Source organism: Callorhinchus milii, unplaced genomic scaffold (assembly GCF_018977255.1).
Source record: "Callorhinchus milii isolate IMCB2004 unplaced genomic scaffold, IMCB_Cmil_1.0 Scaffold1, whole genome shotgun sequence".
Lineage (NCBI taxonomy): Eukaryota > Metazoa > Chordata > Chondrichthyes > Chimaeriformes > Callorhinchidae > Callorhinchus > Callorhinchus milii.
Genome location: NW_024704742.1, coordinates 88,039,242 through 88,055,322, shown reverse-complemented (window position 1 = coordinate 88,055,322; position 16,081 = coordinate 88,039,242). Strand labels below are relative to the sequence as shown.

At 42.6% G+C, this 16,081-nt stretch overlaps 1 protein-coding gene across 1 annotated transcript in view; it reads left to right on the top strand.

Annotated features, from left to right (window-relative positions):
• rfx3 (regulatory factor X, 3 (influences HLA class II expression)) overlaps positions 1-16,081 on the top strand; it is a 148,123-nt gene that overhangs the window by 46,824 nt on the left and 85,218 nt on the right. The window contains exon 3 of the mRNA XM_007892606.2: positions 15,344-15,477. Within this exon, the coding sequence (XP_007890797.1) occupies positions 15,352-15,477 (126 nt within the window). The 5' untranslated portion in view covers positions 15,344-15,351. The remainder of the gene's footprint in view (positions 1-15,343; positions 15,478-16,081) is intronic.

Genomic DNA, 16,081 nt, shown 5'->3' with positions numbered 1-16,081 from the left:
AAAAAGATCAACTGTCAAAATTGTAATTAGACTATAATTAGATGTGTTAGAATAAATCTATTTACTATGTCAAAGAGTTTTACCGGAGTATCTGCTATACTTCCAGTCTTGATAAACAGCGCCACAGCTCACTTTGTACAGCAGCTGCTTCTTTACTTAGATAAATACTGCATTTGTAACTGCTCTACATTAAAATCTACTGTGCAAACATACAAAAAGTTGTTTGCTCTTACGGTGCAGCGGTTTTGGTGGTTGAGAAGTTCAGGCAAGCTGTGTAAATGATCCGATTTGAATCTCCCACTGCATTTCCACTCCCTCTTTGTAGAACATGAGTTACACAGGTGTTTAATGCAAACTGATCTTTGCTCTGCTGTTGGGAAATTGGGCATGAGATTGTACACAATCTCCAGAGGCTGGCTTGCCTCAAGAGGCAAACTCGTAATGTAAGAGAGGCATAAGACACTTTATATACTACTGTATATTGATTGTGCTTAAATGTTCAACATAGGTGGTAATACATGTTAGGAAGATGTTGGATACAGAAAGTCATAAAGCTTATTCATATCCTGGAGCTTGTGCAATTTGACTAACATTGAATTCTGCAAGTTTGATTTTTATAGAGTGGAATGTGGTCCACGTTGTAGCACAATCTGTTGAGATTCTTAGCAGTTTATGGGTTGGAGAGGATGTCAAATTAAATCAGGGAAACAGTGTTGGCAAATTTGATCAACAATAGCAACCGTTTGGGTCTTAGACCTGTTACAAGTGTATAATTTGATATGATGGGATAAAATAATACATAGATAATACTAATAATCCTTGCATTTGATATAGCGCCATATCACATCTTCAAGACCTCTCAAAGCGCGTCACAGAATATACTGTAAAGTGAGTATATTTTATGGACGAAACGCAGCAGCCAATTGCGCACAGCAGTGCACCACGAACAGTCGTGGATCGAGTGACCTTTTTTTTAAGGTATTATTATCCCCGGAAAAGCGATCTGCCAATCGATTAACAACCGGGTTCCTACTTACTGCTAGGTAAGCAGTAAACAGTAGATCAAGGAAAATTTCAGGAAAATCGTTTTGAAAAGATGAATGGGAAAGGGTTTCATCAAAGTTGGAGAGTTCTCTTGAAAAATTCACCATATCTGGAAAAATGTTTGCATAAAGTATCTTTACCAGAAAATTGTGATTATCGAAGTCTTCAAATAGATCCTCATGTTAGTTTTAATTAAAATTAAATTATTCTATAGGTGAAGGATAAACAAGTGGTATTAGTTAAGGGAATGCAAAATGCATGACATTTTTCTGCAAGATTAGAAGCACTTGATAGTTGTGTAAGTAAGCTAATACACTATATTGTGCTGTGGCAGGTTAAAATAGTCTCAAATCTGAGACTCTTAAACTGGTACGTTCCAGAGTGGAGTGGAGGTAAGAGGGAAATCTCTAAGGAGCAGAAGCAGCAGTTGCTCCTCATGGTCTTTGGTGAGGGAAGGACACAGTGTAGTGGAACCTGCAGTATCCTTCTGAGATCCTTTTTGTTTTTAGTGGGTATCATGGAGAGTTCCTGAATATACACTAAAACCCCAGCTAGCCACAAAAAAGGGGACGGAGACAGATCTGGTCCGTCCAGCTGCAATTTCAACGCTGATAATGGCTTTTTTCGGCACCATTTTGTTTCAGCGCTGGTAAATCCCAGTACCAAAATTGTTTGAATCCCGTAAACAGAAGATAGCGAATAAGCTATTTTCTCCTCTTAGGAATCAAATCGAGTCCAAAGTTAAAATTCACTGAAGGCCAGCAAGCATGATGAGGCTGGGGGTAACGATAGGAAAGTGGCCAACAGGAGTCTACATGTGCGTGGGCCCACAGAATGTTTTGTTTTTTAATTGTGTTTCGGGCCCAGTTCAGCTCGGTACGATTTCCGGATACCCAGAGTCCCGTAAACCGAGGGTACTGTAATTGGTCAGATTGATGCATAAATTGATTACCCTCTTGAGCGCTTCACAGGATTTACTGTAAAGTGTAGTTACTGTATCTTGCAAGCGAAAGTGACACCCAGTTTGTACACAGCAATATCCCAGCTATAATGTGAATTTCATCTTGTGAATTGTTGGCCAGAACACTCTTCTCTTTTCGATTAGTGCCATGGGATCTTTACCTTCCAGCTGAACAGGCAATTGGACCTTGGTTTAACGTCTCCTTTGAAGGACATAATTCAAGTCTTGATCTATCATTGTATAGCACAGTTGCTGATGTTCGCAGGTCCCAGAAGGGCATGGCTCAGTACCACACCTATAGTGAATTTACATACTGAAGCATCGGGGAGTTTTTACTTTGCCTCAAGAAGAAATCAAATTGTCTTTATTCGATTTGAATGCAAGGACTGTTGACATTATGAGCCTGGCCAAATGTAGCTTGTGTGCTCTGTGGATGTCACCTTGTAAAGGTTTACTATGGTTTGGATTTATTTTAGTTACTGGAGGTGTGTTGTGTAGAAAACTAATCTCTGTTATTTTCCACACTCTTATCAGAAATATATTCTGACTCGGTCAAGATATCCTTTTCCTTCCCCTGTTTATACCTGAATTTTCACAATTTGTCTATAACTCAATAAAATTGAACTATCTTTTAGCTTTGTGAGACACTGGGATCTATTATGCATTTTGTAAACAGGTGCTAATAAATATGTCATTATTAATCAATCAATTAACAAATTGGTTAATTATATAAAGAATAATTGTTTTAATTGGTTGTTCATTATTAAGGGCACCTTCTATGTACATTTGTTTACTCAACTCGCACAATATCTGGATACCTAAATACTCCACTATTTGCATGACCCAAATTTGGAGCAAATATAAACCCACAAATCATATGCCCAAGAACAGGTTTTGCTACAATGCCTTTCATAATCCAATAGTGTCGGACCTGCTCTTGTAGAACAGATGACCTCTTGTGCAAAATATTGGACAGCCCAGGACTTGTGCATATGTACAGTACTCCAGCGTGAGTCAATGACTTTGGAAGAGTGGAGTCACAAGCTAGAAAGAAAATGCAATGCAATATACATTATATAGTGCTTTTCACAACTGGAGGATGCTCCAAAGACCTTAACAATTCTGGCTGGTCATTGAAGCTAGGAGTGGGAGCTGGGGGGAGTAGGTAGGAGAGGAATAATAATAATAATAATAATCCTTGCATTTGATTTGGCGCTTTTCACGTCTTTTAGACGTCCCAAAGCGCTTCACAGAATATACTGTAAAGTGAATTGACTGCATATTTGTGGGCGAACGCGGCAGCCAATTGCGCACAGCAATGTCCCACAAACAGTCATAGATTGAAAATGACCAATTTATTATTGTTTTTGGTTTTGGAGGGATTATTATTAGGGATGTGGAGTAAGGAAATTTGCCCAAGGTCTCGCCCTGCCTGGAATTGAACTCAGGTCTCTCGCTTGTAAATTATGTTTTTAAATATGACTGAAAGCACTGTCACATTTTTCCATTGAAAGTATAATGGTGAATACCTCTCTTTGGAGCCAAGGTGATGTGGATTATTGTTAGTTCCAGCAATAGAGAAGAGAAGATCCACCCACTTACAGTATTGCTGGTGTTCCATCAGTTAAATGAAGAAATATGAATGTTGTCCCATTTAGCAGCTGAATTGCTCGGTATTTACAGGGAATTAACAGGGTTAATTAAACTTCTTTCCTGTGCCGTATTTGCACCAGAGTCAAGCGAGTCATCCAGTAAACTACACACAAAGTGAGACCATTAATCGAGGGGTATGCGTAACTCTTCAATTAGCTAGAATAAAGAGGCTTTTTATCAAACCAGCATCTGTTGCTCTGACACACCTGACAGCTGGATTAGCCAAGGACGATGACAAGAGTAAAATCGATCAAGTTTCTTTGGATGACGGTGTGTCTCGTTTTTGTACTGACTACATCACCACTGAAACTGAAAATTTGGCTCAAGGATTGAGTGCTTCACTGAAGCATATGGTGAACTGCAAACGGAACCCACATTACCAGCAGTGTTGTCTCTCTCAGGAAGTGGGTTTTGCATAATGCATTTTGAATGAATAAATGGCTTTCCTACCAGCATACTATTCAACTTGTGTTTGCATAAATGAAAAAAATCAGTAAAGGCACAGCATGTTATTGTATTGGACAGTATGATCAAGCGCCTCAGAAACATGTGCCACTGTTGTTTCAAGCAAGATGCACACAGTAGGATATATGCACTTTTCATATACCAATAATTCCTGTTGCTACATATACTATACTGCATAGATTAAATAAAACAAGCACAGCCATCTAGAAAAATATAACTTATTGTTGCGAAAGCTTTTAATGGAAGATAGTTCTTTAGGTAATTATAATAATTATTATTTCATTTGCTATATCGCCTCAAAGGGCTTCACAGTATTTACTGTAGAGTGTATGCAGTAACTGTATTTTGCAGGCAAACAATTTGCACACAACAATGTCCCACAAACATCCATGAAGTGAATACGTTTTATTTAGGGGATTGTTGTTCGTGAGAAACTTCCTTCTCTTTTCGAATATTGTCATGGGAACCTTAATGTTCAATGGGACAATTTTACAATGGGACCTTGGTTTAACATTGCATCTTGGTTTAACCTCCAAAATGCAACATGCTCCAGCATTGCATTGGAGTGTCAGCCTAGACTTTGAGTGAAACGTCCTGATGTGGGACTCGAAGGCACAGCCTTCTGACTCAGATTTGAGAGTGCTACCAACTGTGCCAGGCTGTCTGACACCTGACCAACAGTGTGCTGTACTATTAATGTTATTTTTTTAAATTGATTTTTCATGCCCTCTATTATACTGGGCTCTATAGTCATATGTTGTGTACCAGGATGGAGATTGAAAAAAATGTGTCATCAGCCAAGAGATCGGTGACTTCAGTTTCTTGTGAGTTCAATTGCAAACAAGTTGTGTTTTTACAAACGCTAAATAGTGGCTTGATTTGCAATTAATATTGTCACAATCTGCAAATGGCTAAGCACTATAAGCACAATTATACTGTACAAATTACAACAACAACTGGTATTTATATACTCTTTCGTGGGGGTTGGCATCTCGGAGCACTTAACAGTGGAGGAGCTTGATACTGCACCAGACAGAGAGAGGGGAGGTCTTAAGATATGAAGACTGGCAAGGTGGAAGTGATGAGCCAGAGAGCTCCAGAGTCTTGGGGCATAGTAGCTGAAAGCATGGTGGAAGGGACAAAGTGACATACTGGAGGGCAGACCCAGCTGAATGAAGGAGTGGGGAATAAGCGGGTCAGAGAGGTAAGAAAGTGCCAGGGCATTAGGTGATTTGTACGTGTGTGTAAGAACCTAGAAATCTGTTTTGCAATAGGGAGCCAGTGGAGCTTGGCAAAGACTGGGGTGTTCGGGTGCAGAGTTTAATATGGGTGGGGAGTTTTCATTTCATTGGATTTTATGAATGACTGAGCTGGGGGATTACATTTCTGAGCAAAAGGTAACGATTCAGACAAGACCTTCAGCTTGGCCCAAGAACAAATTTCTGAACAGGTGAAAATGCAAATTTAGCTGCACTCGGGCAGTTCTGGCCTAACAATTATTAAACGAAAGAAAAAATAAACCAAGCTCTAGGGCCTATAATTTAAAGTAAAGCTTTACAACATCAAAAATAGAACTGAGGGGTGAGAAAGTTAGCACACATTTTGTTTTGTGTGAATCTTGCAATCTTTAGCTTGGTACTAATAATTGCAGCAAAATAAACTAATTGATAGTTTTTGAACACTGATAATGTTATCCCTTTGTTTCAATCTACTGGGCTATGTGCAGAATGCTATCAGTCTAATTTTACTTTTTGACACATGATTCTTCATTCTTTTCCTGTGAGCTGAGGTTAAGACCCTGATTTTAGAGGTTAAGACCCTGATCCCCAACCAACACTTCCCCTACACCAGACTTCCCAGAGCCCCAGTCCTTGCCAAACTCCACTGTCTCCTTGTCAAAGAACTCATCGATTTCAACATCCTGAGCACCTCCCTATCTCTGCAACCTGCTCATACCCGTCTGCTCTACCAGGGCCTTCACTCAGCCAGCTCGGGCCTTCTCTGTGTCATTCAATTCCTCCAGACTACCTTTGGGAGCCATGATATTAGCCACTATATCCAGAACCTTTGGAACACCTGCCTTAACCCCTCTACCTTGTCCCCTCTCTGCCCATCTTCATATCATACCTGAATACTTTTCTCTTAGACCGTGCCTACAGTTAACACCCCTCTCTCCTCAGCGTCAAACTACACCATTGTTCAGCACTCTCCATATGAAGAGAACTATACAAATACAGGTTGTTGCAGTGGGATGGTAAGATCATCACCTACACCATCATAGGTCCCTTCAATTTTAATAAAACATTTATTCCTTTAGGTGGTAATCACAGTGATTTGTTGTAAGTTTCAGGTTGATTCAGGGTTGTTTCATGTTAATTACATTCATCTCATCAATCTTAACTGTTTGAAACAAAGCAGCAAAGATCCAGAATTACTCTACAGCCATGTTTATAACACGACCATACTATGGTTGTCTGTTTAGAGTTGAAATGCACCATCTGAACAGTACCAAATTATGTGCAGCATTGTTCAGAATAAAAGCAACCAAGTCCTGATGCAGATTTGAAAGCAGTTCTAAATTTAGCTTATAGATGCCAGGCTTTGAAAAATTGATAATTATCGAATGTGTTATCAAATCTGTTATGAAAAATCAAATGTTTCCGCCCCAATGCTTATATAAAACATACTCGGCATCCTTACTACTGACGTGATTGAAAATCAACACTGTACTGATATGACTGCTACATGTGACTTATTATTTGCTCTTTTTACTACAACAATCATTTTAAAATAATTTTCCATCGCCCTTCTTCTCAACTCCTCCTCACTCTGTACAAATGTGTATATGACAAACACACTAAGGTAGAGAGAGCATGGCAGTGGCAATGCAGCACTGGTGTAGCAATCTCAGGTTGAGATACTGAAGCTGAAATATTTCCTTTTCTCCAGGCACCAAAGACGTGTGCTGACCTGACGATAAGCTAATAAGGTGTGCTCCCATGAGCCAGACTCTTCAGTCTGAGGCTGGTGGCAATCAGCTACTTATCTCCCTGACAATTCTCATATTCCTTTGGATTTGAACAGGGATTAAAAAGAGCAAATAATAAGTCATATGTAGCAGTCATATCAGTACAGTGTTGGCGTTCAATCACTTCAGTAAGCAGCAAGGGTACATAGTATGTTTTAAGGAAACAGTGTAGTGGAAAATTTTCATCTTTCATAAGAGATTATCAAATGAGTTATCAAAATGTGGTATGAAACATAAAATTTTTCCAGCCATTTCTAAAGGCTGGCCATACATCTGAACCCGACCCTCATTCCAACCCCCCCCCCCCCCCCCCCCTACACACACACACACTTTCAGCCAGATCTTTTTATTGTAAAGAATTTTCCTGCCACGTTGTCTGGTCCCTAGATATCCCCTGAGTTTATAATTTTCGAAAGCATTTGAATAATTTGAATGCTGTTTCACAGGACTGAAGGTACCAACTGAGTTAAGTCGACATCCTATTTGTCAAGGAACTCAAACACCAATCTCCACAATAAGAGTGAGCAATGGAAAAGTTTATTTGGACTTGACCTGTTGCTGTTCACATTGTGAAGGTCAATGTTTCAGTGCAGCAAAATATAGAATATCAACAAATCAAGTGATATGTGTATGCATATACATACACATATATACATGTATATATAGTCACAAAAATATATACAGTCAATTCACTTTACAGTATATTCTGTGAAGCGCTTTGAAACGCCTCGAAGATGTGATAAGGCGCTATATCAAATGCAAGGATTATTAGTTATTATGCAAACCATCCCAAGAATATTTCAAGGGCCATTCTTAATATTTTTGAAAGAGCCAGTTATATTTTGTTGATAAACATTGAAAAAATAGCCAATTAGTGGAGCGCCAGGTATATTATAAGTTGACCATGTCTAGTGCTAGCATCAGCCCTAGATGAGACCAATTGGACCTTGAGATATAAATTAGGGTTCCTCTTCCGCGTCCCTGATACAATTATTGTGAGAGTTTCTTTAAATTCACTCCATACCATTGTGTGGCAGAATATACTCCCATTGTCAAAATGGGGAAAATATTCTAGCAAAGACATGTTTATTTGAGAAAAACATGTACAGTGAATCAGTTGGCAAGGCAAACCAAATGGGAACCATGTAGCTTGTTCCCATGGAAAGGCAGTGACCAGGAGTTATGAACAGGTCACTACAACAAAGACCCTGGGGTCCCCAAGCCTTGGCTCTTGCCAACCTGCACCCAAAAAACAGCAATGGTGTATTGCGTATGAGGTCACTGTACTCTAGAATAAGTCACGTATTTGTGATTTAGAGCCACGGTAATTTAGACGAGAGGCATTTGGATGCATCCACCTAGATTATATTTTGTCGTTTTAGTGTGATGAGTAGTTTATTCACACAATCTGATGGCAGCAAGACTGTGAATACTTGCACTTCTTATTACTATTAGGTGTCTTCCATGTTCAGATGTTCCTGTCAGCTGTGTGAAGCGATGTGAAAGGCGCTATATAAATGTAAATTGTTGTTGTTTTGCAGTACTAGTGTCGTGCTTACACTTCACTGCAATTAAAGTAACAAGTGGGAATTCCTTTCTGTACCTGCTAGTGTGAAATGCCTATTCTGACTTTTGGATAAAGCCACATTTATCTGGCTCTGAGACTCAATTGTGATAACAGTAATATTTCTGATGTGCTGACCTTGTGTAATTCTTATCTCTACAAGATTTCAAGGTAGCAGTTAGTCAGTCCCAGCAACAACAACAACAAGATTCCATTTATAAAGCGCCTTTCACGTCAGGAGGACGTCCCAAGGCGCTACACAGTTGGGTCATGACCCGAGCAGGGGGGAAATGGTCAGGGTGAGGGGAGGGAAGGGAGGGAGCAAGGAGGGGGGAAATGGTCAGGGTGAGGGGAGGGAAGGGAGGGAGCGAGGAGGGGGAAGAGAGTCGAGAGGGGAGCTGAAGGCACGGTCAAAGAGAAAGGTTTTGAGACCGGCCTTGAAGGAGGAAAGGGAGGAGGCGGCGAAGGCACTGGGGGATGGAGTTCCAGAGCCTGGGGCTGAGAGGCTGAAGGCCCGACCACCGATGGTAGGGCGGTTGGGGCGGGGGACGTGGAGCAGACCGGAGCCAGAGGAACGGAGGGTACGGGCAGGTAGGTAGGGGGATAGTAGGTTGGAGAGGTAGGAGGGAGCAAGGCCGTGAATGGCCTTGTAGGTGAGGATGAGGATCTTGAAATCAATCCTCTGGGGGATGGGGAGCCAGTGGAGGCGAGCGAGGGTGGGAGTGATGTGGTCCCGAAGCCTGGTGCGGGACAGTACACGAGCTGCAGAGTTCTGAATGACCTGCAGCTTGTGGAGGGAGGTGCCGGGAAGGCCGGCGAGGAGAGAGTTCCCATAGTCCAGCCTTGAGGTGACAAAGGCGTGAACCAGGGTTTCAGCAGCGTGAGGGGTGAGGTAGTGCCGTAGTCTGGCGATGTTCCGGAGGTGATGGAAGGCGGTGCCAGTTGTGGTGCGGATGTGAGGGAGAAAGGACAGCTCAGGGTCGAACAAAACGCCGAGGTTCCTGACTGGCTTTGAGAGGTGGAGAGTGCAGCCTTGGATGCTGATGGTGTCAGCGCCTGAGGTGCGGAGGCGCTGACGTGAGCCAATCAGGAGGGCCTCGGTTTTTCGCACGTTGAGCTGAAGAAAGTTGTCTCTCGTCCAGGACTCGATGTCGGACAGGCAGCTGTCAGGACATCGGTGGTCGTGGAGTTGAGAGTAGAGGAGGAAAGGTAGAGTTGGGTGTCATCCGCATACATGTGGAAGTTAACCCATGTCTGCGGATGATGTCACCGAGGGGGAGCATATAGAGGGTGAAGAGGAGGGGACCGAGGACAGAGCCCTGAGGGACACCACATGAGACAGTACGGGGGGTGGAGGAGAAGCCATTCGTCGAGACAAAGTGAAGACGGTGAGAAAGGTACGACCTAAACCATTCAAGGACAGTGCCTTGAAGGTTGAGGTGGGAGGACAAGCGGTGGAGTAGGATAGCGTGGTCGACCGTATCGAATGCTGCCGATAGGTCGAGGAGGACGAGGAGACAGAGGGAGCCCTGGTCACAGATGGTCAGGATATCATTGGTGACCTTGACCAGGGCAGTTTCTGTGCTATGGGCAGCACGGAAACCTGACTGAAGGGGTTCGAAAAGAGAATGGGTGGAAAGGAAAGAGCGCAGTTGGGAGGCGACAACTCTTTCCAAGACCTTGGAGAGAAAGGGGAGGTTGGAGATGGGCCGGTAGCTTGATAGCTGCGACGCATCAAGGGAGGGTTTTTTCAGGGTGGGCGTGATGATGGCAGTTTTTAATGGAATGGGGACAGAGCCAGAGGAGAGGGACAGGTTGATGATGTCAGTGATATGTGGGGCAAGAAAGTGGAGCTGGGAGATAAGGAGTGGAGTGGGGATGGGGTCAAGGGAGCAGGTGGTTGGTTTTAGGGATAGGATGAGTTCAGTGACAGAGGGTGGGGAAACGGGTACGAAGGTGTGTAGGGGAGGATGGGTAGGAGTCGGAGTGTGGGAGGGAAGGGGTGGGTGGTGGGTGGAAGTTGGAGGGGAAGTGACCGCGGAGCGGATTCCCTTGATCTTGGATTCAAGGAAATCCAGCATCTCCTCGCAGTGAAGGTTGGAGGAGATGACCTGCGCGGGGTGGCGGGGGGGACGGAGGAGTCGGGTTGTGGTGGAAAACAGTAGCCTGGGGTTGTTCTTCGCCTCCAGGATTATCCTGGAGTAGAAGGACGACTTGGCCGAGGCTAGAGTGGAGCGGTAAATTTTGAGGAGGTCCAGCCAGATTTGTCGGTGGACCGTTAGGCCAGATTTGAGACAGGTGCGTTCAGCAGCCCGCACCTGGCTTTTCAGTGAGCGGAGGTGGGTGGTGTACCAGGGGGAGGAGCGGGAGTAGGAGACAGTGCGGGAAGTGATGGGGGCAAGAGTATCGAGTGTGGAGGAGAGGGTATTGTGGAGGAGGGAGAGAGGAGAAGAGGGGTCGGTGAGGGTTGAAGGCCAGAGGGAGAGGAGTTCAGAGGACTCCAAGGCATCGGTTAGGGATTGTGGGGGTAACTTCTTCCAAGGGCGGTAGAAGATGGTGGTGGGTCTGGTGGAGGTGGGGAGGGGGGTGGAGGAGGTGAAGGAGATGAAGTAGTGGTCAGAGATGGCCTTGTCGGTAATAGTGACATCCAACTTGCGTGACAGCAGATCTCATTAAAGTACTTTTCAAGCTTTGCTTTTTGCCATCCTTTTTTGTGAAACTTTAAATTGTTTTATTTAAAAACAAATAGTTCCCCAGTGGTTATGCAAACAGAGTACACATCAGGAAGAGTGGAATGCCATGGGTGTGTGAGATAGAAAACTGGGTATTTCAGTGAAATAGTACTCTGTTTTTTCTACGCTCTTAATTGCTGTTTTAATGGTTTGTGGTCAGTCTGGTGTCTTGACAGACATGCATAGTGTGTGTTTGTCTATGTTTTACAAGAATCCAGCTTTTGAATTCCTTTTCTTGTCAATTCAGGGTAACCTCTCCCAAATTGTGATTCTAGTGGGTTTATTAAAATTACCATAATAATAATCATTACAATTATAAATCCAAATAATTATTACCATTATCTATCATTGGAGGAAATTTCTACTCTAAGTACCACAGGAGAATAAGTACTGTTTGTTTCTATAAAGAAATTGGTTTGGGAATCAAATCAACAAGATTTAAACATATTGCTCTTAAAATGGGCAGTGATTGCCTGCTCAAGCACATTCACTGCCATTCTAAAATGTTCCACCCAAATCACGGTCAGGTCCTAGGTCTAGGTGTTGTTAAATTCTAGTAATGTGCAGCCAGCATTTCTTTCCACTCGTCTTCCCCACCCACACTTTTTGAGCACCCCGTGCCCCCAGCTCAGGCTCTTAGTCTTCTCTGTGAAAAGAAATTGATTTTTAAGCTTGATTGAAACATTTTCCATTAGCGTCAGTCTGGGAATAAAATCGTAATGGTTCAGGATATGCTACATTTAAGAAGTTGTAGTGGCGAGCTTTTAGCAATTCTATGCCCACATTAGCTTGGACCTTGAGAACATCAATGTGGGTGCTACGTCACAAGCTGTCCTGTAAAGGTCCTCCCACTACGCTGAATGCAGAGATCTCCTTCACATAGTTGATGAGGAAACTTTGAGGCTTGGGGTGACAGATGCTAGAAGGAATTACGTAGAATCTTTGAGTTCATGAACATGCATTTTTTACGTGCAGCGCCTGGAATCCACCTTAATTGGTTTGCAAAGAGGTAAGCAGCTACTGTGAAGCTCTGCGTTTTCAACTGGTGGAACATTCGCTCAATGGAAAGGGATATGTGTCTGAGCTGGGAACAGGAAGATGGTGGCAATGCTGTCACACATTTCATGCTGAGCTGTGTTGCCCACTGGGAAGCTCACTGGGAATTCCTGGTACCTAACATCCACCAATGAGGGTTCAAACCTGCACTTACCCGATTTCAAATAACCAACTCCTTGGAAAGGAGGTAAGCGGGGTCTCCTTGAAGCTGAACTGGCTCTAGGACAATGCTAATGACAGCCCAGTCAGCCTGACTCATCAGCGGCAATTGGAGGGGAAACTGGGGGCAGGAATTCATCCCACTCAGCTCCTGTTAACCCTGCAAGCAAAGCCCTAATGGAGAGGGTGATCCTACACGGACTGGCAGTGAGAAAGCTTGCCAGACAGTTCTTTGAATGGCAAGCTATGCGGTTTTAGCTGTACCACAATGCACACTCTTGACTCCCCAAGCCTTGGCTCTTACCAACCTGGCCCAATACTTTCTAGAATTAGGTAAGCAGGATGTATGTCTCCAGGGAGAGAGTGCATATTCCATTCTAATAAACAGCTTTGGAATTTCCATGTGTAGGTGGGATGCATGGAGCGTTCAGTTTGGTTTGAAGACTCTTAAGCATGGTGATGGGTTTCCACGTGTGTCAGACACCTGGCTGACCAAAAAAAAACTCTGCTCTCTAAAACTCCCTCCCTTTAAAACTCCTTTTCAACTAGTTTTTTAATCACTTTTCCCCCTCATTCTTCCTCAGCTCTGCACCCAAGTTTGGGCTGCCAATAGGCTGTGTGAAGTGCTTTGAGACATCCTCTAATATGAAAGGCATTATTAAATATAAAATTGTGGCTATTGTGACTTGCTCCTCCTCTCACCCTTCTCTCCTTTCAAGCATCCCATATCTCTAGATCCTTTTTCCAAGATCAAGGCATGTTTCGGTTAATGCTTTTTCAACCAGCATTTTTTCAACCCCCCCCAAAAAATATTGTGTTATCAATTCAATAAATTGAGGATCAATTAAAAAGAATTAGGGCTTCAGAGAGAAAGAGTAGTTGGTGTGAAATGATAAGAGAAAACAAATTTCAAAGAGACAAATTGCTGTGAAGTGTAGCCTATTCTTACAAAGTGACATCTACCTTACAACTTTCAAATAGGAATTTCAGAGAGATTAGCAAGCTGCTTGAGGGAGATTGTAAAGTGTATCAAGAAAGTGCGTTAATCCCTACCCATGCATTTGCACACTCGTTCCAGCGTGAATATACTTTCCAAACATGCACATTTCCTGATAATAATAATAATCTTTGCATTTGATATAGCATCTTATCACATCTTTAAGACATCTGTATGCGACGTCTTTGAGACGTCTCAACGATTTGATAAGGCCCTATATCAAATGCAAGGATTATGATTATTATTATTATTTGGACACACACTTTATTTGCCACAAGCTTAATTGGAACTTTGCTTTTATTGAAGAGAGATGAGAATGACCAGGGTGTCCTCCGTTGCTTTTCAATACAATGTTGAAAGACAGAAACAATGCAATAGTTCCTCTGTTGGCCCAGTAGGTACAGAATTAGAGGACACAGGTTACAAATTCACATCCCATTCTATGCTGAATTAAGTGACTGCAAACCTGAAGGTGCAATTAGCCTCAGCACTACTGGGTTCAGATGCAGAATACCTGACAAAGTTTCCACTCCTCATTGTTTTCAGAGATCCCTATCAGACCGTGGTGTGTTTGGTTGTCAGGTGAGGATAGAATTGGGCTAGCTTATGGGCTGTTGTTTAAGGCTTGTGCATGAAAAATGGTCTTAGAATTTACCCATTGCCAGTGGAACAGAACACCAGTAGAATGAAAAAGTAATAAAAAAACCTTGAGGAGAAAAATTGACAGCGTAAAAATAATCACACTGACAGAGGGAGGCAAATGAGAATCACACTATGCATGGGAAGAAGTAATAATAATAATTACTTTTGATATCGGTCTTTTCACATTGGGAAGAGATCTCACAGGATATACTGTAAAGTGGAGCGACTGAATTTTGTAGGTGAATGCGGCAGCCGTTTGCATTCGGCGAATACCACAAACAGCTGTGAAGTGAACAACCAATTTATTTCAGGGGATCGTTGACCAGGACAATGGGAGAAATGACTGATTTCTCCCCTAATGTCTATCTAATGAATTTGGCTGCACTGGTAGCAGTTATATACAATATTTGGCAAGGCAAAATACTTAACGTGAACCTATTTTTAGGAAGTACAGCTCCTCTTTTTGTCTGATGTACTATTCTTTGAAGCATTCGTCAACATTTGCAAAGTCACTTAAATGCAAGCAGCTTTACTTAAAAGATTGAAAAGTGCAGCAATGACAAAATGTGCAAAAAACATAAGAAAAGATCCAATTACTGATCCAGGGGAAAGTCTATGCATTGTTTCGCAGAGAGTGTCAAATTGAAAAATAAATAATAATAAGTTTCTATGGTGTGTCCAAAAGTGAAGTTTGCATTTTGTGCCATCAGTTTTAACTATGATCTTGTTTACATTTTGTTACTGAAACCGAATCTTTGGTAGAATTTTGGAGTCTTGCCAAAATTGAGCTGATTCATCTTGTATGATAGTTTCACGCTGCTGAGGTGTTCTGCTGTATCCTGTGTATGCATTCTCTTTCTGTCTCCACTCTCTCTTGCGTTCTCCCTCCCTCTTGTTTTCTCTCTCTCCCTTGATATTCTCTCTCTCCCTTGATATTAGTCCAGCAGAAAAACAAAATCTGCTCTGGAGTTTAATTTCCCTCATGCAGGCATTACAGCATTTGAATGAATGTATCTTCATCTGCTTTCCTCCATCTCTTTAGAGGCCAGTATGCAGACCTCTGAGGCTGTTTCAGACACCACATCGACAGTGACTTTACAGACCTCAGTGGCAGGACAGCAGGCGGTGCAGGCAGTACAGGCCCAGGTGGTACAGCAGGTACCTGTTCAGCAGCAGGTGAGTCTTCGTCCAGATGCGCTCAGAGAAATATGCCGATGGCATTTTCCATGAGAGTGAAAGACGCAAATAACCACATCACCCATGAGATCTCTCGCAGGTTTTCACTTCTACTGAAAATATGATTTTTGGTGCTTCCATTGACGCTGAATCACCCTAGTGACCATGAAACTTTAATACAAGTGAATATCAATAGATCTTGTTTTATGAAGAAACTCAAAATAATTGAATATCTACAAGCCGACCGAGCCAGAGAGACCAGAGAGCTCGAAACACGAGAAAGGAAATAGGTGAGACTCTTGTGAATATTATGAAGAGCTCTGTTAAACTGGAGCTGTACCTGAGGGTGACAGGAAACATTGCCCAGTTCGTAAAAGGAATGAGATGTGTATTGGACAAGATGCTTGAGAACATTCTATAGGAATGCTCATCTATTGGGGTCCACTGGTCACCAAAATTGCCAGCCTTGACAGTACAGGTATAATGGCATTTCCTGGTATATACACAGACTCACAAATGCCTATAACCCCAGCCCCACCACCTACCCTGGGCACAGATGCCAAAAGGAGTGATCGACATTGATCAACATTGGTTGTAAAGTAAA